Genomic DNA, 23,625 nt, shown 5'->3' with positions numbered 1-23,625 from the left:
GTGTTGGGAGGGGCTAAGATTGTCTTGGAGGGGGTGAGACGGGGGCCAACAAGAAGAGCTTGCACGATGGGTCTCTGGCTATTATCCTGGTTTGTTCGTAGCCACCCGGAGACGTTTTGGGAGGCGATGGAAGGGAGAAACAGGCCGAGGGGAGAAAGGTGTGGGTGTGTACACGTTTGAATGAGCAGAGCTAATCGACTTTAGACGCTGGACAGAAACTCCCAGCCGGACCCAGCGCGTTACCCACCTCTGAAGAGTAGACACCTAGTCCTGTGGAAAAACGACTCTAATAGCCCCCTTCCCTTCCCTCTCCCCTCCTTATTTTATAAAGAAAGGGGTTCTTCTGAAGTCGTTGTGAAGCTAGCTCCAATCTCAAGGTTGGTCAGTTAAGATCTGGGTTTGCCCAGCCTGCCCATTGTGGAAGCGCCTCCTTGTCTGGTACCTGCCTCACCACCCCTTCAACCCCCCAATCCTACATCCCTGGAGATGCAGCGTGGAAGGGAGAGAAATAGTCCAGAAGGTGCCCAAGTCCAGCTTAGTGGCCCCCATTTTAGGATGCCAGGAATGGGTTTTTCGCTGAAGTAGGAGGGACAGGAATCACACTCCCCCTCCTTCTCTCCTCAAAACCAGTCAGAACCACCCTGGGAAGGAGTGTCTTTGGCAGTCTTTACAAAGACCTGAGGGCTTTCCAAGTGGAGATAAGCTTTGGGCAGATGGCTGTCCTTGGAACTGTAGAATCTGAACTGGAAGGTCAAAGGGGGGAACGAACGGGAAATGGGAAGAGTGGAGAGGATTAATTCAGAGGGAAGGGAGTGGTGAACAGGTAGAGGTATTTGACATGTCTCTCCTGTTTCTGTTTGTGTATGTTGCTGTGGTTCTGGTCAGTAACTGGATAAAAGAAGACTGGAAACATGTCCGAATTTTGGTTAATTTCTGCCCCTGGAGATAAGGAAAATTTACAAGCGCTGGAGAGGATGAATACAGTAACCTCCAAGTCAAACCTGTCTTATAACACCAAATTCACCATTCCTGATTTTAAGGTAAAATACCCCAGGAGGAGGAAGGAGGTGACGGGCTGGGGTGGTGTGGGTGTCTTCTGGAAAGCCAAGGAGAAAACAACAGGACAATGGCGCCAATGCTGAGGATCAGCCTGGCTGTGAAGCTGTACGGGGGGGACTGGTCTGGATGGGACTTCACGAATAGCCCCAAATTAACTGTGATGCTTATGGACTTAGAGCTACAGGACAGAATGAGAGGGAGACAAGGGTGCGGCTAGCAGTGTCCTCAAAAAGTGGAAAGAGTGTCTTAAACACACTTGGGTCCTCATTGAGTTCTCAGATTCTTCCTGTTTTATCTTCAACATCTAAGAAGACCAACAATATACTTTAAATGTGCAGGCTTGGAGAGGTTCAACCTTTTTTTTAATTTTTGGCTGCAGCGAGCGGGGGCTACTCTTCATTGCGGTGCACGGGCTTCTCATTGCGGTGGCTTCTCTTGTTGCGGAGCACGGGCTGTAGGTGCGTGGGCTTCCGTAGTTGCGGCGCGTGGGCTCAGTAGTTGTGGCTTGAGGGCTTAGTTGCTCCGCGGCCTGTGGGATCTTTGCAGACCAGGGATCGAACACGTGTCTCCTGCACTGGCAGGCAGATAGATGCTTAACCACTGCGCCATCCCAGGAGAGGTTCATCGTTTTTTTTAAAATTAATTAATTTTTGGCTGCGTTGGGTTTTTGTTGCTGTACGCGGGCTTTCTTTAGTTGCGGCGAGTGGGGGCTACTCTTCATTGCAGTGCTCGGGCTTCTCATTGCAGTGGCTTCTCTTGTTGCGGAGCACAGGCTCTAGGCACACGGGCTTCAGTAGTTGTGGCTCACGGGCTCTAGAGCGCAGGCTCAGCAGTTGTGGTACATGGGCTTAGTTGCTCCGTGGCATGTGGGATCTTCCTGGACCACGGCTAGAAGCAGTGTCCCCTGCATTGGCAGGTGGATTCTTAATCACTGCGCCACCAGGGAAGCCTAAGAGGTTCATCCTTGATTGTGTTGTTGAACTGGGAGCAGGGCAGGCAATCCAGCATCCCTCTGGTTCTGGTGGAGAGAGAAGGAAGGAGACTTAGTGACAACTGGGCAGATGGCAGAAAGAGATTTTATTTTATTTATTTACTTTTAAAATATTTATGTGGCTGCGCCGGATCTTAGTTGCAGCACGTGGGATCTTTAGTTGCAGCATGCGAACTCATAGTTGTGACATGCAGACTCTTAGCTGTGGCATGTGGGATCTGGTTCCCTGACCAGGGATCGAACCCAGGCCCACTGCATTGGGAATGCGGAGTCTTAGCCGCTGGAGTACCAGGGAAGTCCCAGAAAGAGATTTTAAAATGAAACAAACATGGAAGAGGAGGAAGATAATGTGCAATCCTCTTACTTCCAGAAGAGTGGACTTCTGGCCACGCTTCCTCCGAGGGGAAGACGCCTAAGGCAGTCTTTCTGCCCTACAACTGTGGCACGGATTCTGGAGGGATGGTGCTAAACGCCCAGAGGTGGCTCTTCTAGTAAACTGCCACGTAATCGTTTTTCAAACCTCAGTTTGCCCCTCTGGGCTTTTCTGCATAGTTGTTAATGAGCTCCTACATTTGTTAGTGTTTACGGAGCGGTATGCTGGGGGCCAGGCTCTTTAAGCGCATCTTCCTGAATCTTCGCAACTCCCACTTTATAGATCAGGATGGGCTGAGAAAGGAGACCGGGGTTGTGGAGCTGGTAAGTGGCAACACTAGGTTCTGAACCCACATCTTGCTGATTTTTCAAGCCTGCCATTGTGTGTCCAGGGTCAGATACTGTGAAGGTTAGTAAATTAAGCATCCTCTCATTGCTTACTACGTGGGAAGCGCTGTGCCAGGCCCGAGGGTACAAAGATGTAAAGAAGACATGACTTCTGCCAAAAGGTGCTTAAAATTAAGTTGTCTGAAAAGAAACAACACTTACTGGGAATATCCAGACTTCATAGTTCCCTGATTACTTTGCAGCATCTGACGGGTGCTTGATGATGTGATAACAGACTTTTTCCTTCTGGTTCTGTGAGTAGACCTTTAAATACAATTTTGGACACAGTAATAATTTCCACAAGAAACAGCTCGTCCTAAGTAATCTGTAAGGAAAAGGACTTTCATGAAGGGAGCGGGAGGAAAAGCTGCCCTTGCCCCAGAAAGATCATTGTTAATAACAGCACAGAGGACCAGAGATAGGGATCGGCTGGACTGCCTTGGAGAAGAAAGGCTTTCAGAAATGATAACTTCCGTGACGTGCTTTCTGTCTCATTGCTTCCTTGGCTGTGGTGATTAATCCCCGGAAGAGCAGACTGCCATTCTTAGACGAAAATAAGCTGAGGGTAGACCACGACACACAGTCGTCAGTCCTTTCTGTGGCAGAAATGACAGTTTATCCTGTTGGCCAAAAAAATAATGATAGTAATAATAATCATCATCCCAAATCCACTGGTTTCCCTTGAGAGCTCTTCTCAGTTTCCAGTTTCACCATTGACCAAGGACGACTGAGTCAAGATAGAAGGATTCCCTGTGCCTAACCCCGTGCCCCCCACCCGCTACCAAGCCTGAGCATCTAACTTCTCTCCCATCTTTCTAGGTGGGGACCTTGGATTCCCTTGTTGGCCTCTCTGATGAGTTGGGGAAAGTCGATATCTTTGCTGAAAGGTAAAATATTTCTTATTTACTACATACAAGTGAGAATTTGACATTGTTGTCAGAGGACACAGTGCTCTTGCTTTGGCTGAGGCCATACTTGCCTAAACCCGGTCCTGGAAGTCACAGGAAGAGACAGTGCAGGTCTCCGTGAGGGGGGCAGGTCCAGAGCTGCACGTGGGGTCCCTTGCGTAGTTTTGTTTGCTGAGGCAGAGTTTTTTTAGGGGGCTGCCTTCAAAATGAAGAGGGCTACGGCATAAGGTACTAAAACACTTAGAAAAACAGTTGGTGCAGTTTTCCCCACAAGGCTTTTCAAGTTTTTTGTTTGGTTTTGTTTTTGTAGGAACATATGCACGTAGTAAAAAAATTCAAGTACAAAGGAAAGCAAGTTATCCAGTGAAAATTGTTTTCTTCTCACCTATTTTTCAGTTTCCTGTCCCCTCATTTTTCCTCTTTTAAGGCAATGTTATTATAATTTTTAGGAGAGCCTTCCAGAGACAGCCTGTACATGTACAAATAAATATGAACATATTCTTAGAAATAATTTTATACAAATGATAGCATATATTCTGCACCTTGCTTTTTCCCCTTAATCACATTTCTTAGAGATAGTTTCATGTCAGTCCATAATAGCATTTAAAATTTTTTTTTATTTTATTTTTAATTTTTTAATCTTTTAAAAAAACATTTAATTTATTTGGCTGTGTTGGATCTTCGTTGCTGCATGCGGGCTTTCTCTAGTTGCGACGAGTGGGGGCTACTCTTTGTTGCGGTGCGTGGGCTTCTCATTGTGGTGGCTTCTCTTGTTGCAGAGCATGGGCTCTAGGCACGTGGGCTTCAGTAGTTGTGGCTCGTGGGCTGTAGAGCGCAGGCTCGGTAGTTGTAGCGCACGGACTTAGTTGCTCTGCGGCATATGGGATCTTCCCGGACCAGGGCTTGAACCCGTGTCCCCTGCATTGGCAGACAGATTCTTAACCACTGCGCCACCAGGGAGCCCCTGCATTTTTTTTAAACTGGCTGCATTACCTTGAATAAATGTTACCTAATTTATTTGAATATTCTTATTGATGGACATTTAAGTTTTCTAGTCCTTTGCTATTACAAACGATGCTGTAATGACTGTCCTTTTTTGTACTTCTTTGTGCCCATGTAGGAGTGGGATAATTAAAAGTTGAAATGCTGCATCAAGGAGTATTTGCGTGTAAACATCTACAGATATGTCCATATTGCCCCGCCATGAAGTTGTTCCTATGTGTACTCCCACCAAAAGTGTATGAGGATATTTTAGTCTTCAACTCATTTATTTAAAAAAATTATTACAAATCTGGTACATAAACATTGGGAAATATTTATAGATCATAGAAAAGCATAAAAAAGAAAATACAAATCATACGATACAAATCACTTGTAAATATGCCATCCGGAGATAACTGGATATGCTATATTTGTTTTATTTGCAGTATGTACGTCTAGCTTTTTCTATACATACGTATTATTTATGCATACATATGTTAATAAAGGTGACTTCATGTTACACATATTTTTTTTAAAATAAATTTATTTATTTATTTTTGGCCACGTTGGGGCTTTGTTGCTGCGCACGGGCTTCCTCTAGTTGCGATGAGCAGGGGCTACTCTTAATTGTGGTGCGCGGGCTTGTCATTGCAGTGGAACACGGGCTCTAGGCGCGCAGGCTCAGTAGTTGTGGTGCACGGGCTTAGTTGCTCCACGGCATGTGGGATCTTCCCGGACCAGGGTTAGAACCCACGTCCCCTGCATTGGCAGGCGGATTCTCAAACACTGTGCCACCAGGGAAGTCCCCATGTTACACATATTTTGTAACTTGCTTTTCCCTTCATATCTTGTTCTTTGGATCTCACCGTTACCTCGTCCACTGTAATGTTATACCATATGGATTTGCCATAATTTACCTTTTAGGTAGATTTTAAATAATAATACTTCCTTGTCTTGGTGAAGATGAAACTTGTTTAACAAGTGTTTTCACTTGGTTTTAAGAAAAATACAGGTGAGATAGGTGAGGAAAGAGTCTTCAGGGGCCAAGGCATACACCTACCAATCTGCATGACCAGGGGAGACCAGGGTTTGACTGCCTGACCCTAAATAGAGGGTTTCCTATTTTCAGGGCCTGTGGACATGTGCTTTTTACCTTCTCAGTGGAATGGTGATGTGCATGCTACTGACTTCTCTGATGCATTTTTACGGAAATTGTATAGCGAGGAGTTCTAGTGATCATACTTTTAGGTTTCTAATCTGCAGCTTGGTGCCATGGGCTAGAAATTAAGTTTTCTGTGTTCCAGTTGCTGTTCAGCCACCCATCGCCTAAGAATAAAAAGAATCCTTTGTTAGTAACGTTTTGCTCTATGTGGGATGTTGCACTAACCACACCAAGGCAAATCCTAATCACCACGCAGTTTGTAGCTCACAGTCCTCGAGAAAGAAAACTAACCTTCACCTTTCTCATCTATGAAATGGGACAGTAGTGATCATCTCTGTGCTTTCAGGGAACAATGAAGGGGAGTGAAATCATGTTGAATCAAGAAGGAGCAAATCCCAGGAAGTGTTCTATGAAAAAGTGGCTTGATCCCTAAGTATCAGCTCCTTTCTTAGGCTGCTCTGCCCCCTGGGGAGGTGGGTCTAACAGATACCGTGGAGGCCAGCCCACTGTCCTGGGCTGGAGATGCCTTTCCTCGGCAGCCCTGACACACCACAGGACGAGGCTACGCGGTGAGGTGCAGCAGTGTTGGCTTCAGGGGAGTGAATTGTTAGAAAAAAAAAGAAAAGTGTGAATTGCTCTCAGGCCTGCTGCAGAAATGACAGCTAGTCAGCATTTTTATTTTTCTAGACCTTCCTTTGCTACCAATTTTCTTCCCTGGTGCAAGTCCTTAACCTCTTTCTTATTCACCAAAGCCCCCTCTACCTCTAATAAAATCCTGTGATCTTGGATTATTATCGCTCCCACTTTCGTTTTTTGTTTCTTTGTTTTTTTCACTAAGCGTTTGTGTTTTGTCCCGTAGCTATCGGTTGCACAAGTTACTCGTGTTTAAGAAAATGCGTGAGTAAGCCAAATTAAGGCTGTAATTGTGAAACAGATAACACCCGAATGAATTAAAGAGTTTTTTGGGTTTTTTCAAGCAGGGTGAGGTATGGAAGAATGAAAATCACTGTGCATTGTTTTATTATTTCCCTGTGGGTGTATATTCCCAAGAGCCTTCCTCTCAGGGGGAGAAGAAAAGCGGTGTGGTCTGGACACCCTGAAATTCTTATTTCTAGCATTTATCTAGTCTAGGGGTCAGATAACTTTTGTTTGGGGGTTAATGCTGGAGCTTGGGGTAAAATAATGGGATACACTAATAAAATACAGAGATCAGCTTCAGTTAAAACGACGCAGGTGTTATTGGATAAATAAACCCTAGCTGGGTCTGTAACCCGGGCAGCATCAACCTGTCAGCACTGCTACTGGCCAGGAGAACAGAGAAGGATCAGGAGTTTTCAAGGTGTATTGTTTCCACATCCTTTTATTATTTATTTACTCGGTGCACTAGAGTGTTTTTCCACGTAGCTGGAAGGCAGCTTTTGCTTACTGGAGCCTTCCTTTTGTTTTTGATTTATCCGCCCATGCTGTCTTTGGTAATTTACTCTGTATTTGCACTGTAATTAATGAACTTTTGAGAAACCAAATGATTTTACCTTTAAAAGAGCCCTCCCTCCCTTTTTTTTTCTCTTCTACATTTGAGTCCTTCCCAGTATCTTAGCCTGTTTTGCAGTGCTGGTTAAAATATTACATTTCACCGGCGCTTCGGCTGTCAGAGGCACCTCATGAGTTTCTCTGGTACTTTGGTGACCGTCAGCTGCCCCGAGTGCATTACCTGGCTTGCGGAATAGCTGGTGGCTTTTCTTCAGCCACGTGGCTCCGTGAAGTTGACTGAGGGTTGGCTGATCAAAGATTCCATATCCGAGGGTGGCTGTCTGCTTAGTGATGCAAGTCTTAGGAAGTCGGTTCTTCTAAGGGCATTCTAAAGAGAAGCAAAAATATAATTAAAAAAAAACGACCCAAGCTTCTCTTCTCTGTCACTGCAAGAACATCAGGATGAGATTACCTGCATTGACGCAGTTTAGATTCACTGGAGAAATGTCAGTCGAATACCTGTTTATGCTGTTGTGCTGTGAGTCCTCAGGGCTGCTTGGTAGTCCCGCCGTGTGTGCGCTGACCTCCTGCTCTCTGGAATGACTAACTTTCCCGATGCCCCACTCGCCCCTGTTATCGCCTGCTAATCCTGTTCCGCTCCCCCAGGCTCTCCTCTCACCCACACCCCCTGCCTGCAGACTTGCTGATTGACCCTCTTCTAGGACAACTGAGTGCGCCCGCTTCTTCATAACACCCTCCATGGTGGCCTTGTACATTTTCTTGGGGGATCGTTTGATGACTGTCTGTCTTCCCAGCTAGACTGTAAGCTCCAGAAGACCAGCTGAATGAATGAACGGAAGAAAGAATCCTGGAATATTCGAGCTGAACGGGTCCTTAGAGATCTAATCGAACTCCTTCATGTTCCAGATGAGGAAACATGCCCAGAGAGAAGTTCCTAGAAAGAGCTGGGTGGGCTGGGGGCAGTGGAGGGGGAATAGACCCTTGAACCAGATTCACTAATCCACCCATGTGTCCATCTGTGCCTACCCTCCCTCTCAGTGGCTCCCACCAGCACCAATAGGAAGCTTACTAGTATTTTTTAATACAGACCTTGAAAGGTGTCTTACTTGTGTTTTATTCATTGCTCAGATAATTATTGTTGACACTTTAAAAAAGTAATATATTTACACATTAAAAAAATCAAATGGTATAAAAATGTACAAAAAGAAAATTGAAAGTTCCACTTTCACCCCAGTCGCTCTCCCCATAGGTGGCCATTATTAGGATTTTGTGTGGTTCCTTCCCTGGTGAAAAAAGACAAAATGAAGCGCACACACACACACACACACACACACGCACATTCACGATCCAACCCAATATTTACAAATTTTATTTCGAGATATCTACTTAGCACAAACAGATTTGCAAAGATCCTATTCATGATTCATTTCGGATTGCACTGAAATTAGTGGAGATTAACAGTCTTAAAACTTTGAGTGTTTCCATGAGCACAGTTCATCTTTCAATTGACTTAGTTCTTTTTCTTTGTTCCTCTGGTAGAGCTTTAATGGTCTATTCAGAAGGTCCTGCAAAATATCTTATTTTTTCCCCAAGTGTTACAGGTTTTATTTTGTTGCTATTGTAAATGAGATCTTTTCTTTAAATGCTTATTGTTTGTAAATAGGGATTTTTCACATTAACTTAATGATGTGACAACTTATGGAATTTCCTTGTTGTTTCTAATGATTTTTCAGCTTATTTTCTAAGGTTTTTAGGCATGTGATCATATTGTCTGTAAGTGACAGTTTTCCCTGCTTTTCTCTCATTTTGTTTTCTTGCTTAATTGCAGAGGGTAGTAGCCCAGAAAAATGTTTAATTCGTCAGTGATGGTAGCGGACATCGTATTCTCGTTCCTGCCTTTAATCTGGATAATTTTAGTGGCTCCATTAAATATCATTGAGCTCTTGTTTTTAAATATGCTATTATCATGCTAAGGAAGTATCTGTTTCTGTTTTACTAAGAGTTCATCTGGAATAAGTATTGTAATTTTTTTTCAAATTCCTTTTGTGGCATATAATGAATTGGTCCTATGTTGTTTCTTTCTTTTCCCTTGACCTTAATATGGTATATTTATTAATAGATATCATAATTATTGAATCATCCTTGCATTCCAAGGAGAAACCCTACTTGGGACGTTGACCTCTGTTTGCTAATGTTGTAAGATTTTGCATCAGTAATCATGAATGACAATAATACTAACATCATAATGTTATCATAACATAGTGATAGTTAACATCTATTGAATGCCTACTCTGTGACAGCCCAGAGATTACAATAACTGGTGAGGCTAAGGTTAGAGGCCAGGGAGTCTGGCTGCAGAGTCCTCATGCTTTTCTTTTCTTTGTGAATCTCATTCCTTTATTCTAGCTCAAGCTTTGTCTCCTGAAATGTAACCCTTTGATTTTTTTTTTTTAACATCTTTATTGGGTATCATTGCTTTACAATGGTGTGTTAGTTTCTGCCAGAGTCCTCATTCTTAACCACAGTATTAAAATGGGTCTATTGTGTGACAGCACACAATTAAAAAGCCATATTAGCGTAAGAAAAGTGGTGGCTTTGTAAGAAGAATTCCGGAAGCTTTCCTTCTTTCTCCATTCTCTCTACACTGTTCAAAATGACATCAACTGACCACATGGGACTTCTAAGCACTTGAGATGTGGCTAGTTTGAATCGAGATGTGTGAAGTTTAAAATACGCATCAGATTTTGAAGAACCTGTATGTACAAAAAAAAAAGGATGTAGAATATCTCAATATATTTTTATGTTGGTTACCTGTTAAGCTAATAATATTTGGGATATTGGGTTACTTACATAAAATATATGATTAAAATTAATTTAGTCGTTTTACTTCTTAAAATGAGGCTACTAGAAATTTTTATATTATATGTCTGGTTCAATTCTATTGCACAGCACTGGGCTAGAGCTCTAGACAGTGCCTCTCAAACACACACGAGTCCCCTGGGGGTCTTGACAAAATGCAGAGTCTGACTCAGTGTGTCTGGGCTGAGCCTGGGATTCTGCATTTTCCCAGGCTCCCAGTGATACTGGGGCTGCGGCAGACCGCCCTTGGCATGGCATGGTCAAACAGGGGCTCTCAAAGTGTGTGAGTCAAGTCATCTGGAAGATTTGGTAAAACAGGTTCCTGGGCCCCCTCCAGAATCTCTGATTCAGTAGGTCTGACGTGAGGCTTGAGAACCTACATTTCTGCGAGTTCTCAGGCGATGCTGATACCGCTCCTTGTCCTGGCACCGTGATTGAGAACAGCTGCCTTATTTTAGTTTAGTTTTTTCTTTTTAACATCTTAATGGGAGTATAATTGCTTTACAGTGGTGTGTTAGTTTCTGCTGTATAACAAAGTGAATCAGCCATATGTATACATACATCCCCACATCCCCTCCCTCTTGCGTGTCCCTCCCACCCTCCCTATCCCACCCCTCTAGGTGGTCACAGAGCACTGAGCTGAGAACAGCTGCTTTAGATGGTACTGGGATGATCCGTTTCTGGAAAGTTTAAAATATGTCATTGTGACATATTGGGGCTTCCTGCTGAATTTCCAGTATTCTCTCCGTTTTCTCTTTGGGAGAAGAGGTGTATGGATTTTGGTAAATTTCATTTTCCTAGAAAATAATCTATTACCATCAACTTTTCCAAGTTATTTGCATTGAGTTCGATATTGTTGTGAGTTTTATAATTGTCTCTGCTAATTTCTCATTTTGTGTGTGTGTGTGTTTTCTTTGATTAGGCTACCCAGCAGTTTTACCTATATCACTCTTTAAGAGAAGCAGCCTTTTTTCTCAATTTTTTAAAATCAATGTTACCCTTTTCTGATTTCTAATTTTCACATTTCTGCATTTATCTTAGTTTCCTCTTGCTTTGCTTGGGTTTATTTTCCTGCTCTTTTCTGTGAAACAACTGAGTTACATGCTGCGTTCATTTATGTTCTTTTTTGTTTCATTCTGTAACGTTTAAGGCGATGGATTTTTCTCGGCATATTATGTAACTTTTGGAATTTTCATTATCATTTTTTTCTAGATGTTCTGCAAGTTTTTAAATGCTTTTTAAAATTTCTGGACTGTTGAGTTTTTTTGTTGTTTCTGTTTTCGTTTTTCACTTCTAATTCCATTGCTTTGTCGTTAGAGAATAAAATAAGTGCTATTTCTACCTTTGGGAATTTGGAGTTTTCTTTGCTGCTTTTTCTAAGTGTTGCATGGGTGCCTGAGATGGGTGTGGTCTCTTGTTTTCACTGTATAGAGTTGATATATGTCTGTTGGACCCACAGTATCGATGATTTTCATATCTGCTGGGTCCATTTTCTAACCTTGATGCACTTTGCTGCTCTTACTGCTGGATCATAAAGGTCTGTGACAGTTATGACTCCACTGAGGGTTGCCCCTTGATGTTCTCTAGAGTCTCTGTTATATTGTTCCCTGTCTTGAGTCCACACCACCTGCCGGTTGTCACGTCCCTGTTTTGCTAGGGGCCATTCTTTGATTACCCGTTGTATACCAGGCACTGTATTAGGCGCCTTCCATTTCTCTATTTCCTCATGAGATCTTCACCACAGTCCCAGGAACTGGGTGAATATCCCCACGTTCTAGATGAGAACATTGATGTTCTCAGAGTTAAGTCACTGTGCAGGATCATAGCTGACGTGTGTCAGGCCTTCACTGGTCCCCCTGCTTCTCTCCCTTCCTGGCAGATGGCGGGGTTAACTTCTTTCCCGCCCGCCCTGCCTTTCATCCCCTCCTTCAAAGCCTGCTGGGATAATCTCTGCTTTGACAGCCCCCAACCAGCTCCCGCAGTTCTCACCAAAGCGGAAGTCCCACCTGCAGGGAAGGAGGGGGTGTTGATTTCTGTGCAGGAGGCCACGGGCCAGCGCCAGCCTCAGGCAACATTGTGAAACTCACAGAGTGATTCTTTGGAGGTTAAATTTAGTATCAGGCCCCTCCTTTTCATTTATTTATTTTCTTAATTTTTTGGCTTCCTCAGGTTTTGTGCCGGCCGGCGGGCTTCTCTCTAGCTGTGGTGTGTGGGTTTTCTCTTCTCTAGTTGAGGCGCATGAGCTCAGTAGTTGTGGTGCGCAGGCTTAGTTGCCTTGCGGCATGTGGGATCTTAGCTCCCTGACCAGGGGTCAAACCCGCGTCCCCTGAATTGGAAGGCGGATTCTCTACCACTGGACCGCCAGGGAAGTACCCCCTTCCATTTTAGACCTGGATCAGCTCCTGGGAGCCACGGCTCCACTGTTCTCCAGACCTCAGCCCAGTCCTGTCCACAAATCACTCTTCACGCCTTACATAGATGGCAGCCACTTAGACTTATTTTCAGAGGCTTAAGGGGCAGCTTTAAATGGTTCTTTTTTGACACTGGCTTTATGTCCGAAGTTAATATCATTCTCAACCGACAGCTTATATGTTTCCATTCTCCTCTTACGTGGTCTTTCCCACCTCAGTCAAAGGCTCCCGGGGCCCAGGCACCGAGCAAACGGTCTGGGCCCCTCCTTCCTGACCCTCCACTTGAGACCCCAGTGAGGACCGAGCCCGGCGGCCTCCGCCTGCCAAACCTGTCCCGTTTCCGTCCACTCCCCTGCCTTCAACCAAACCACCTTCTTCTCATTCTGTATTTTTGCACCAAACTCCTGACCCAGGCCCGCCACCTGCCACCTCACCTTCGAAGGGGGGGCCCCCTGTCGTCATCCCATGTCAGTTGGAATGTCACCCCCTCCAGAGGCCTTCTGTGGGCTACCAGCCAGCCGAGCCCCTCTAGGTCACCCTATTTTAATTCTCTGCCTTCCACACACCACTGTGTAACACTCTCCTTGTTTGTCTTTGTGTGTCTCTTGTAGAATATATGCCCCAAGGAAACAGGGACGGTATTTCTGTGCGCGGCTCCTGGCTCAGAGTGTGTGCTGAATTCATATTTACCGGGTACACGTCCATCTCACAGTAGTGGGCCTCCTCTTCTAGCACCTGTACCATCTCCTGGGGAACGTAAAAGATTTACAGGTCCTGGGGCACCACCTCCAGGGATGCTGATTGGGTCCGGTTGGGGTAGGGCCTGGGAACCTGCATTTTAAAGGGGCCTCTGGGTGATCCTGAGGCAGGTGGGCTTCTGACTTTGAGGACCGGTGTTCGTAATGGCGCTTACACAGCTATTTAGCCCACTGGATCCTAACGTACTTCTAGGAAGTATGTCTTAAGGCCAGGGATTCTAAATTTATATTTAAAAACTTACAACAAAGTTTTTTGTTTTTGTGTGTGTGTGGTTTTTTTGTTTGTTTGTTTGTGAACAGGTAATACGTTCACATGCATCAAAGATAAAAACAATATAAAAGGCTCTACGTGAGAAGTTTCCCTTATGCTCTCCCCGTCCAGCTCCCTCCTCAGCCCCCACTTAGGAAGCTGCTTGTATGAATTGCTTGGATACATTTCTAGTCCTTCTTTATACAAATACAGGCAAATTCCAGCATAGATTTTTATTTCTCCCCTTTTCAAATACAAAGTAGTAATCCACATGTTTAGCATCTTGCTTCTTTTTCACTTAACAGTATATCCTGGGAGATTTTTCCCGTCAGTACATAGAGAGCCTTCTCGGTTTTAAGCTACCTTGACTTCCACATGGGGGAGGTATCATAGTTTATTAACCAGCCCTAGAAGTGGACGCTTGCCTTACTTACTTTTATGGGGAAGGGGGTCATTACCAACAGTGCTGTAGGGTGTAATCTTGCTCCAGCATCATTCCCTTGCACATATAATTGTGCAGGTGTATCTGCAGGATGAATTCTCAGAAGCAAATTGTTGGATCCCCGGGTCACTGCTGTGGCCTCTCCCGTCGCGGAATACAGGCTCCGGACGCGCAGGCTCAGCGGCCATGGCTCACGGGTCCAGCCGCTCCGCCGCATGTGGGATCCTCCCTGACCGGGGCATGAACCCGTGTCCCCTGCATCGGCAGGCGGACTCTCAACCACTGCGCCACCAGGGAAGCCCTGCCTTTGTAATTTTAATGGATGTCAGATTTATGTGACCATTTTGCATTTCCACAAGCAATGAAATTAAGGGGTCCCCATTTTCCTACAATCTTTCTAATCAAGTATGCTGTCAAATTTGGGGGTTTTTATGAACCTGATAGGTAAGAAATGGTACCTCAGTGTAGTGTAGGCTTTTTTTTAAAAAATGGCTTTATTTAGACGTAAATGATGTACAACAAATGGCAAATTCTTAAAGTGTACATTTCGAATAATGAGTTTTGACATATATACATCAGTGAAACCATCACCACAGTCAAGATAGAGCACATCTGTTACCCCTGAAAGTTCCTTGTGTCACCTCCTCAACAATGATCTGCTTTCTGTCACTGTAAGAGTGTGCACGTGCTTTAGAACTCTTTTTTAATATATATATAAATTTATGTATTTATTTATTTTTGGCTGCGTTGGGTCTTTGTGGCTGCTTGCGGGCTTTCTCTAAGTTGTGTTGAGTGGGGGGCTTCTCTTCATTGCAGTGCGCAGGCTTCTCATTGCGGTGGCTTCTCTTGTTGCGGGGCACGGGCTCTAGGCGTGTGGACTTCAGTAGTTGTGGCATGCGGGTTCAGTAGTTGTGGCTCGCGGGCTCTAGAGCGCTGGCCCAGTAGTTGTGCACGGGCTTAGTTGCTCTGCGGCATGTGTGATCTTCCCGGACCAGGGTTCGAACCCGTGTGCCCTGCATTGGCAGGCAGATTCTTAACCACTGCACCACCAGGGAAGTCCTAGTACTTTTATATAAATGGAATGATATAGTATGTACTCTATTTTTTGGGTTTGGTTTTTCCATTCTGTATCATTATTTGAGGTTTATCGATGTTGTAGTGTGTATATTAATTGTCTTTTTTTTTTTTCTTTAACTGCCGAGTAGTATTCCATTTTATGGGTAAGCCACAATTTATTCACCCATTGGAGGACATTTAGATGGTTTCCAGTTTTGCACTATTTAAGTTGTTATGAATATCCATGTACCTTTCTGTATTGACATAGTTTTCATTTCTCTTGGGTAAATACCTATTCCTTGAGGCAGCTAGGCTCCTGGTACCCAAAGTGTGATTGCATACCTCCCCTTTGACCCTCAAACCTTTGCATTGCTTCCTGACCCTGTGGGATGGTAGTGGCTTAGATGAGGGCCAGATTAGGACCCTCTAAAGCATGGTGTCCCAGGGCGTGGCCCCCTTGCCATGGACTAAGCTTGATATTACAGCTGCATTGAGTACTACTATTTTGTAGACATAAGGGATACTGATTTTTTTTTAAAGAAATGCCCATTCTTTGAAAAGTTCACGTTCTGGGAGATGAGGCAGCAGAGTAAAGCAAACGTCTGGATCCTGTCCGTGGCACGTGAGTGAAGCAGGGAAGGCTGGGGACCGTGGTGGCTCTGAGGACCACTGGGCTGATTTCTTGCTTCACACCCTAAGGCGCTTATCCACTAGCCAGCCGGGATTTGCTGAGCGTCTGTGTGTTTTCTAGGAGGCACTGTATGTTTGCTTGAGCTGATGATAGCTCGATTAATACATTTTCAGAGATCTGTTTGTTTAGTGGTGACCAGATGAGGAAACCAGCACTTTAGCAGTGTGATAATTTATATGATGGAGGGAGGGGCCTGGTGTAAGCCCCCTGAGGGCAACAACTGTGGTCTGTTTGTTCACCGCTGTTTCCCATAACATCGCCTGGTGCATAGCGGATACAGTATGTTCTTGCTGAGTGCGGGAGGCAACAATTTTTTTTTTTAAATGGTAGTTCCTTTTTTTTTTAAATTGGGGTACAGTTGATTTGCAGTGTTGTGTTAGTTTCAGGTGTGCAGCAGAGGAAGCAACGTGTTGTGGGTGGAGGTGTTCTCCAACGCTCTCTTGTACAATATTTGTTAGGGTTGACTTGCCTTGAGGAGGGGGCGCTTGGGCTGTTATAAAGGGTGAGTAGCATCCAGGTAGCTTCAGAAGACTGGCCTGGGAAGAGCAAAGGAGGGGAAGAGGGTGGAGAAAGAGGAGGCCGACAGGGAGGGGTGTTCCTTGTAAACTCTGCTAAGGAGTTGGAACGTCAATATTTGAACTTCTTGAGTTGAAGCAATGCGATGGCATGCTAAGATGTGTATTTTTAGAGATCCCTCTGGCTGCCATGGGAGGGAGGGGCAGGAGGAGGCCAGATTGGGAGAGGCGAGGAAAGCACAGCGGAGGCTGTTGAAGGAAACCTGGACAAAGTTGGCCTGACCTGCCTGGGACAGCGACCCAGGGCAGGGCTTGGACAGATTTCTGGTAATTGTAAAATATAGTGGTGGTGGGAAAAAAGGGGGTAGAGGCAAGGAACTCTGGGGGAGGTGGCGACGTCCAGCATAAACGACCAAACCAGTCCTTGACATTCTCCACGCTGGGCCTCCACCCTTGGAGCCAAGAAAAAGGCCGAGACATTCTTTTATAAAATTGAGATATAATTCCACACTGCAGCATTCCTCCCCTTAATGTATAAACTTCACTCGTCTCTAGTATATTTACAGAGTAGCCCAGCCATTGCCACTACCTAATTCCAGAACGTCGCCACCCAAAGGGTGATTGGAACCCATTGCCGTCCCCTCCCAAGGAGCGTCAAGCTGTCCTAGAGGCCTAGTTTTTGTCCTGGTCAGCTCCCCAGGAGCTGTGTGACCTCAGGCAAGTCCCCACCTCACCTTGGCCCCTGCAGGCCCTTCCAGCTGTGACCCCATATGATGATTCTGGGTGGGCAAACTATGTTATGGTCATACTTCCATGGCTCTAAAGTAATGTTAAAGATATTTTAATGGCCGGGGTGGGGAGCTTGTTTCGTTTTATTTTTTAATGGTAATAAAACACAGATGATTCTACTATAATTAACACCCTAATTAGCATCTTAGCATAAATCCTTGTCTTCATTTTTGGTTACCTCCTAAAGTTGCACTTCCGAAAGTGAAATTACAGGTTCAAAGGATGTAGAAATATTTAAAGTTGCTTGTATGCATTGCTAAATTGTTTTCCAACGAGGTTGCGAGAACGTGCTCTTTCATCAGACCCTCATTGATTCAGTGCCTTTAAAAAACGTCGTTCACGTCCCTGGCAAAATGAAAATGACGTATGATTGTGTGAATGTGGATTTCTTGGGTCACCAGCACGAGCAAGTACACTTTTGGGTGTTCCTGAGTCACCTGTCATCCCATTTCGTGATCTGCCATTTCTGACCTTGACCCCTCCATCCCCTGGGAAGGCTGCGGGTGGTACCAGTCTGGCGGCACCCTTCACCTGTGAGCCCTGGGGCCCCTGCCGTTGGGCGTGGTGACCGGGCTGCTGGGTGGGTTGACTTTTGGCAAACTCTCCAGAACGTAGACAAATGTGTGCTGATGCTCAGGGTCTAACTGCCCGGTTATTCCTAAAAGACCCCAGAGCATTTCAGTACCACTTCAGAACAAGTAGCCTTCCTCTCCTCCACGTTCCACTAGGGGGCAAATTTTCTCTGGGGGTAGGTTGGCTTTTTTTAAAATTTTTTTTATTTTGGTGGTGGCATGTGGGATCTTAGTTCCCCAACCGGGGATCGAACCCGTGCCCCCTGCAGTGGAAGCGCAGAGTCCTAACCACTGGAGCGCCAGGGAAGTCCCGGCAGGTTGGCTTTTTGGAGAGGACCAAGAATTTCTATGCTGTGTTGTGGGCAAGTTGAGCTGCACAAAGCCAACCTGGCCAGAACCCGTTCTGTTCTGCGTGACGGTGGCAGGGGGCGGGGTGACTTAACTGAGTGGCATTCCTCTAAAGGTGGAAATATTTGTCTATTTCTGAAACCGAGTTTCTGAGAATCAAGGGCAGAATTCAAAGTAAGCTGTAAGTGGGGCCAGAGTCCCCAGAGCAGGGACCTCCCAGAGACCTCACTGGATCTTGTTTCTCTAAAAAGAAAGTCACTGAATTGCTCTCCTCACATTTTCCTGATGACTTTGCTGCGGGACATGTCCCTTGGCCGAGGAGGAAGCAGAGAGACAAAGGAGCGGGTGAGGTGCCTAGGGGCTCCTGAGTCACCAGAGGAGCCGTGGGGAGCAGGCTGCCTACCTGTGTGGAAGCTTCTGGACCTCACTGCTCAGGGCCGCCGTGTGGCTGCAGAGGGAGACTGGGCCTGTGGTGGCACCTTTACCTTGACTCTGAGGCCAGTTAGCGCTGAGGGAGGGGCTTGGGGTTTGGGTCCCCCATAGCAGGGCACGTCAATCCCAGGTGCGCTGCCAGCAGCTGGTGTGGAGGATGGAGACTGGCTTTAGAGGCAGGGGTACAGGACTGGTACTAGCTGATGCTGCGGCCACCAGCAAAGGGCCAGGGGCGGGGGGAGTTTCTTGGCTTCCCTGAATCTGTTTCCTCAGCTCCTGGGGGCTTCTCCTTCTCTGTCCTGAGAATTCAGATGTATCTGTGCCAAGGGCCCTTCTGAGGACCGAGGGCAGCTCGCTAGATGGAGCCGCTGTTACCCTTGCTTAAGACCCTATGGAAACTCCCTCTTCCCTGCCTGTCACCTGTTGGCCCTCTCCCCCAGGCTTGGGGTCCTTTCAGAAAACCAGACCCACCTTAGTCTGCTCTGCCTGAATTACCCAGAAAACCCAGGGGAGGGGGGATGCCCTCTTTCATGTCCCGTACACTTGCACTCAGGACCTCGGAACCTGACAGCCGTGCTCTCTTTATGAGAGAACTGGGTGTAGAAGACCCAGCCCTTCCCACAGAGCAGGGCGAGAGGCAGGTGGGTACAGATCGCCCAGCCGAGGCGGAGCGCCCTGATGAAAGCGTGGCCCACAGGGATGCTTTGCTGTGCACGGTTTGGCGTGGAGACACCATTTAGGAAGCACCTCCTCTGTGCTTGAGCCCTGGGGCAGGGGGACTCAGGTGAGTGGGGATCAGCCCACTTCCACCTAGTGCACGGCAGGCTTCCTGCCCCGGCTACTCCTCCCTCCGACAGACCTGGGCCTGGAAAAGCCCTGAGGCCCTGCACGCCAGCCCGCCAGATGAGATTGCAGGAGGAGAGGCGGTAGACAGAGAGATCTCAGAAACACCTGCCTAGCTGTGCTCTTAGCTCTTGAGCCCTCATATACCCCAAGGCGCAGCAGGGATTCTGGGCCCCCTTGGAGCCCAGGCTGCAGAAATCAGCAGTGCTCAAGGTGCCCCAGAAGATTTGTAGAAAGGGAGGACAGGGTGTTTCTGTCACATACTCGGCCACAGGCATCTCCGTCTTTCCTGACTCTTAGCCCTGCCATTCCAGGTCTCTGGATTCTGCCTGCTTAGCTCCTGAAGGCCTCCTCCCTTCTCCGGTCCCTACCTGCCCCGCCTCCCGCCTGGGTGATGCCTCCCCCCCCACCCCCATCTGACTCATTCTCCCCGTGGGGGCTCCCCAGATGACTGCCACGGTATCAGCAGTTAATTTGAAAGAAATCGTAATGGGCTGTGCCCAGGTAGATGCTTTTGACTTATTCCTTTATTAGCTTCTTGCTTTGTGTATTTGCAAGACCATTATTGGTCTTTGTATTATTAATACATAATCATGCTGGGTTTTTTAAGTCCAAATCCACCTCTACAGTCCCACTCCCCAAAGGACACCATTTCCACAATTTATTGTGAATCTTTATAGAGTTTTCTATACATAATACAAGTTTGAGTGTTTATGTCTTTTGCTTTTTACAAAAATGTGGTCATAACTATAGATACTGTTTATTATTTGCCTTTTTTCCTTTTATTCCGTGCTGTACAACCTTTCATGGCAGTCTGAGATACCTCCCTCATTGCTTTTTGTTTGTTAGTTTGTTTTTAGTTTTTTGGCCATGCGGCGTGGCATGCGGGATCTCAGTTCCCCAATCAGGGATCACACCCGCTCCCCCTGCAGTGGAAGTGCTGAGTCTTAATCAATGGACCGCCAGGGAAGTCCCTCTGCCTCATTGTTTTTTAGAGATTCCTTGGTGATCCATTATATCAGCTGGGTCCCCTATTAATAACATTGAGATGACTTCCTGTCTTCTTCAATTACAGACCATGCCACAGCCCACATCCTTGTGTATACGTTTTTTTGCGCAGGAGCCAGCGTATCAGAAGGGCCAATTCCTAGAAGTAGAATTGCTGGGCAAAAATATCTGTGTGTTAAAAACGTTTGATCGACATTCTGAAAATACTCTCTTGTAAAGCTGTTCATTTGACACGCCATGTCAACAGGGCATGGGTATTCCCATTTCCTAGAGTACTTGCCAGTGCGGAAATTATAAATCTTTTTACTGTGCCCATCTGGTAAGTGAAAAATGCTTTATCACAGCAAGTGAGGTTAAGCTTTTATCCTGATGTTTATGGGTGACTTTTTGTTGTTCTGCCAAGCATTTTACCAGGCCTCCTCACCAGCAGTGTTGGCTGGTGATTTTGAGCCCTTTTCAGTGCTTGTTGGCCATTTGTACATCTCCTTTGGAGAAATGTCTGTTCAAGCCCTAGGCCCATTTTTGAATGAAGTTGTATGTTTTTATGTTGTGATTTTTAGGGATTCTCTATATATTCTGAATATTAATCCCTTATCAGATGGTTTGCAATTTTTTTCTCTCATGCTGTGAGATGCCTTTTTATCCTGTTGATAATGTTTTTGATGCACTGTTTAAAATTTTTCAAGTCCAACTTGTATTTTTTTTTCTTTTTTTGCCTGTGCTTTTGGTATCATATTGAAGAAATCATTTCCTAGTCCAATATCATTAAGTTTTTGCCTTGTGATTTACTCCAAGCATTTTATGGTTTCAGGTCTTACATTTAGGTCTTTGATCCATTTTGAGTTAATTTTTATATATGGTGTTAGGTAAGGGGTTAAATTAACTTCATTCTTTTACAGTTTTCCCAGCACTGTTTGTTGAAATAATTGTCCTTTCCTCATTGAATGCTGTTGGCCCCTTTGTGAAAAATCATTTGATCATATATGTGAGAGTTTATTTCTGGGGTCTCTATTCTATTCCATTGGTCTATATGTATGTCTATGCTAGTACCACACTGTTTTGATTACTGTAGATTTGTAGTAAGTTTTGAAATCAAGAAATATAAGTCTTTCAGCTTTATCTTTATTTCTTCAAATATTCTCTCTGCTCCTTTCTCTTATTTTTCTGGGACTACCACAATGCATATGTTGGTCTACTTGATGGTGTCCCACAGGTTCCTTAGGCTCTGTTCACTTTTCTTCTATCTTTTTATTTCTGTTCCTCAGACTCAATAATTTCCAATGTCCTGTCCTCAATTCACCGAGTCTTTCTTCTTCCTGCTCAAATCTGCCTTTGAATTCCTCCAGTGAATTTTTTATTTCAGTTATTGTACTTTCCAGCTCCAGAATTTCTTCTGGGTTTCTCCTTCGGTTTTCTATCTCTTTATTGATATTTCCAGTTTGCTCATACTTTGTTTTCTTAACTTTCTCTGCACCTTCTTTTAGTTCTTTGAGCATCTTTAAGACAATTGTTTTAAAGTCTTTGTCTAGTAGATCTGCCATCAGATCTTTTTCAGGGACAGTTTATGTTGATATATGTCTTTCCTTTGAATGGGCCCTGTTTTCCTGTTTCTTTGTATGTTTTGTGATTTCTTTTGTTGTTGTTGAGCCCTGGACATTTGAATCTAATAATGTGGTAACTCTGGAAATCAGATCCTCCACCTTCCCCAGGATTTGCTGGGTTTTGTTGTTTTTGCTTATTATTAAAAAAAAAAATTATTGTTGTAGTTTGTCTCTGTGCCAAGGACCAGCCTGAGGCGTAAACTTAAAGTCCCCTTAAGTCTTTTCTGAGGCTTTCCCTGGACATGCACAGCCATTTTCTAATTTCCCCCATGTGCACAGTTGTTTTTGAATGTCCTAGTCTTAATGTCCGGCTCCCAGAAATGGGAAAAAAAGAGAAAAGAAGGGAGGAAAAATGGGCACTGGCCCTTTAAATCCCTTGGGAGTCACTACAGCTAGAGGGAGGGGGGTTCGCAACAATGTAGGGAGGTGGCAGCAATGGCTGCCCACCTCTTCGTCTGTGCCTCTGTGATCAGAAGTAGCAGTCAGAGCAGATTCTCCACTGTTTGGAGGACAGGGTCCTTTGCCCACCCTGGCTCCTGCAAACTGTATCAGCTGCTCCAGGAACACAGGGCTGCCTGCCATGGCTGGGGGTGGGGAGGGATGGCTGCTACTGTGCTAAGAGCTGAAACTGACCCAGATTGACTACAGTTTTATGGTTCAAGCCTCCACCCGACAGTTGCAAGCCTTCAATAGGCTCCAGACTCCAAAACAGTCACAGAACAGCAGATAGACTCTGCCAGTGCCACTGTTGTCTAGGTGGGCAGACAGGCTCCTGGTGCTTCTGACTCTACCATCGTCCTGGAATTCTCTCCCACTTATCACCGTTTTAACCATTCTTAAAATAGTTCGGTGGCATTAAGTACCTTCACATTGTTGTGCAACCGTCACTGCCATTCATTTTCAGAACTCTTTCATCTTACAAAACTGAAACTCTGCTAACCCATTTTACACTACACTAACTCCTTATTCCCTCCTCCTCCCAGCTCCTGGAAACCATCATTTTACTTAAGGTTTCTATGAATTTGACTCTAGGTACCTCATTTAAGTGTAATTATACAGTGTTTCTTTTTTTATTTCACTTAACATAATGACCTCAAGGTTCATCCATGTTGTATCAGGCAGCAGAATTTCCTTCCTTTTTAAGGCTGCATGATTATTCCACTATATGGGTAATACCACATTTTGTTTATCGATTCATCCACCAATGGGCACTTGGATTGCTTCAATCTTTTGGCTCTTGTAAATAACGCTGCTATGTTTATTTATTTTTATTCATTATTATTTATTTAATTATTATATTATTATTTATTTCGTTTCTTTTGTTTTCTACTTACAAAAGTAACATTATGTCTTAATTCAAGCATGACATTACAGAAGTACATAGAAAGGGAAAAGTGCTGTTCTTGTACCCACAAAGGTAACCAGTGTTAACAGTTTGGTGTCTTTTCTTTCAGGATTCTCTTTTAGGTGTATACTGACATATAATTTTTTAAAGTGGGATTATAGGGCTTCCCTGGTGGCGCAGTGGTTGAGAGTCCGCCTGCCGATGCAGGGGACACAGGTTCGTGACCCGGTCTGGGAGGATCCCGCATGCCGCGGAGCGGCTTGGCCCGTGAGCCATGGCTGCTGAGCCTGCACGTCCGGAGCCTGTGCTCTGCAACGGGAGAGGCCACAGCAGTGAGAGGCCCGCGTACCACAA

General features: G+C 45.2%; 1 protein-coding gene across 4 annotated transcripts in view; it reads left to right on the top strand.

Annotated features, from left to right (window-relative positions):
* Positions 1-885: 885 nt before the first annotated feature.
* ATP6V1C2 (ATPase H+ transporting V1 subunit C2) overlaps positions 886-23,625 on the top strand; it is a 53,490-nt gene continuing 30,750 nt past the window's right edge. For 2 of the 4 annotated variants that reach the window (XM_027113813.1, XM_027113815.1), the window contains exons 1-2: positions 886-1,040; positions 3,629-3,696. In XM_027113813.1, coding sequence (XP_026969614.1) covers positions 912-1,040; positions 3,629-3,696 — 197 coding nt within the window. In that variant the 5' untranslated portion in view covers positions 886-911. The remainder of the gene's footprint in view (positions 1,041-3,628; positions 3,697-23,625) is intronic. The other 2 variants (XR_003434187.1, XM_027113814.1) reach the window with 1 other exon arrangement.

This window comes from Aethalodelphis obliquidens, unplaced genomic scaffold, assembly GCF_003676395.1.
Source record: "Aethalodelphis obliquidens isolate GAN/ISIS:26980383/991018 unplaced genomic scaffold, ASM367639v1 scaffold12, whole genome shotgun sequence".
Lineage (NCBI taxonomy): Eukaryota > Metazoa > Chordata > Mammalia > Artiodactyla > Delphinidae > Aethalodelphis > Aethalodelphis obliquidens.
Note: the sequence above shows the minus strand (reverse complement) of the source record. Positions and strands in the feature narration are given on the sequence as shown.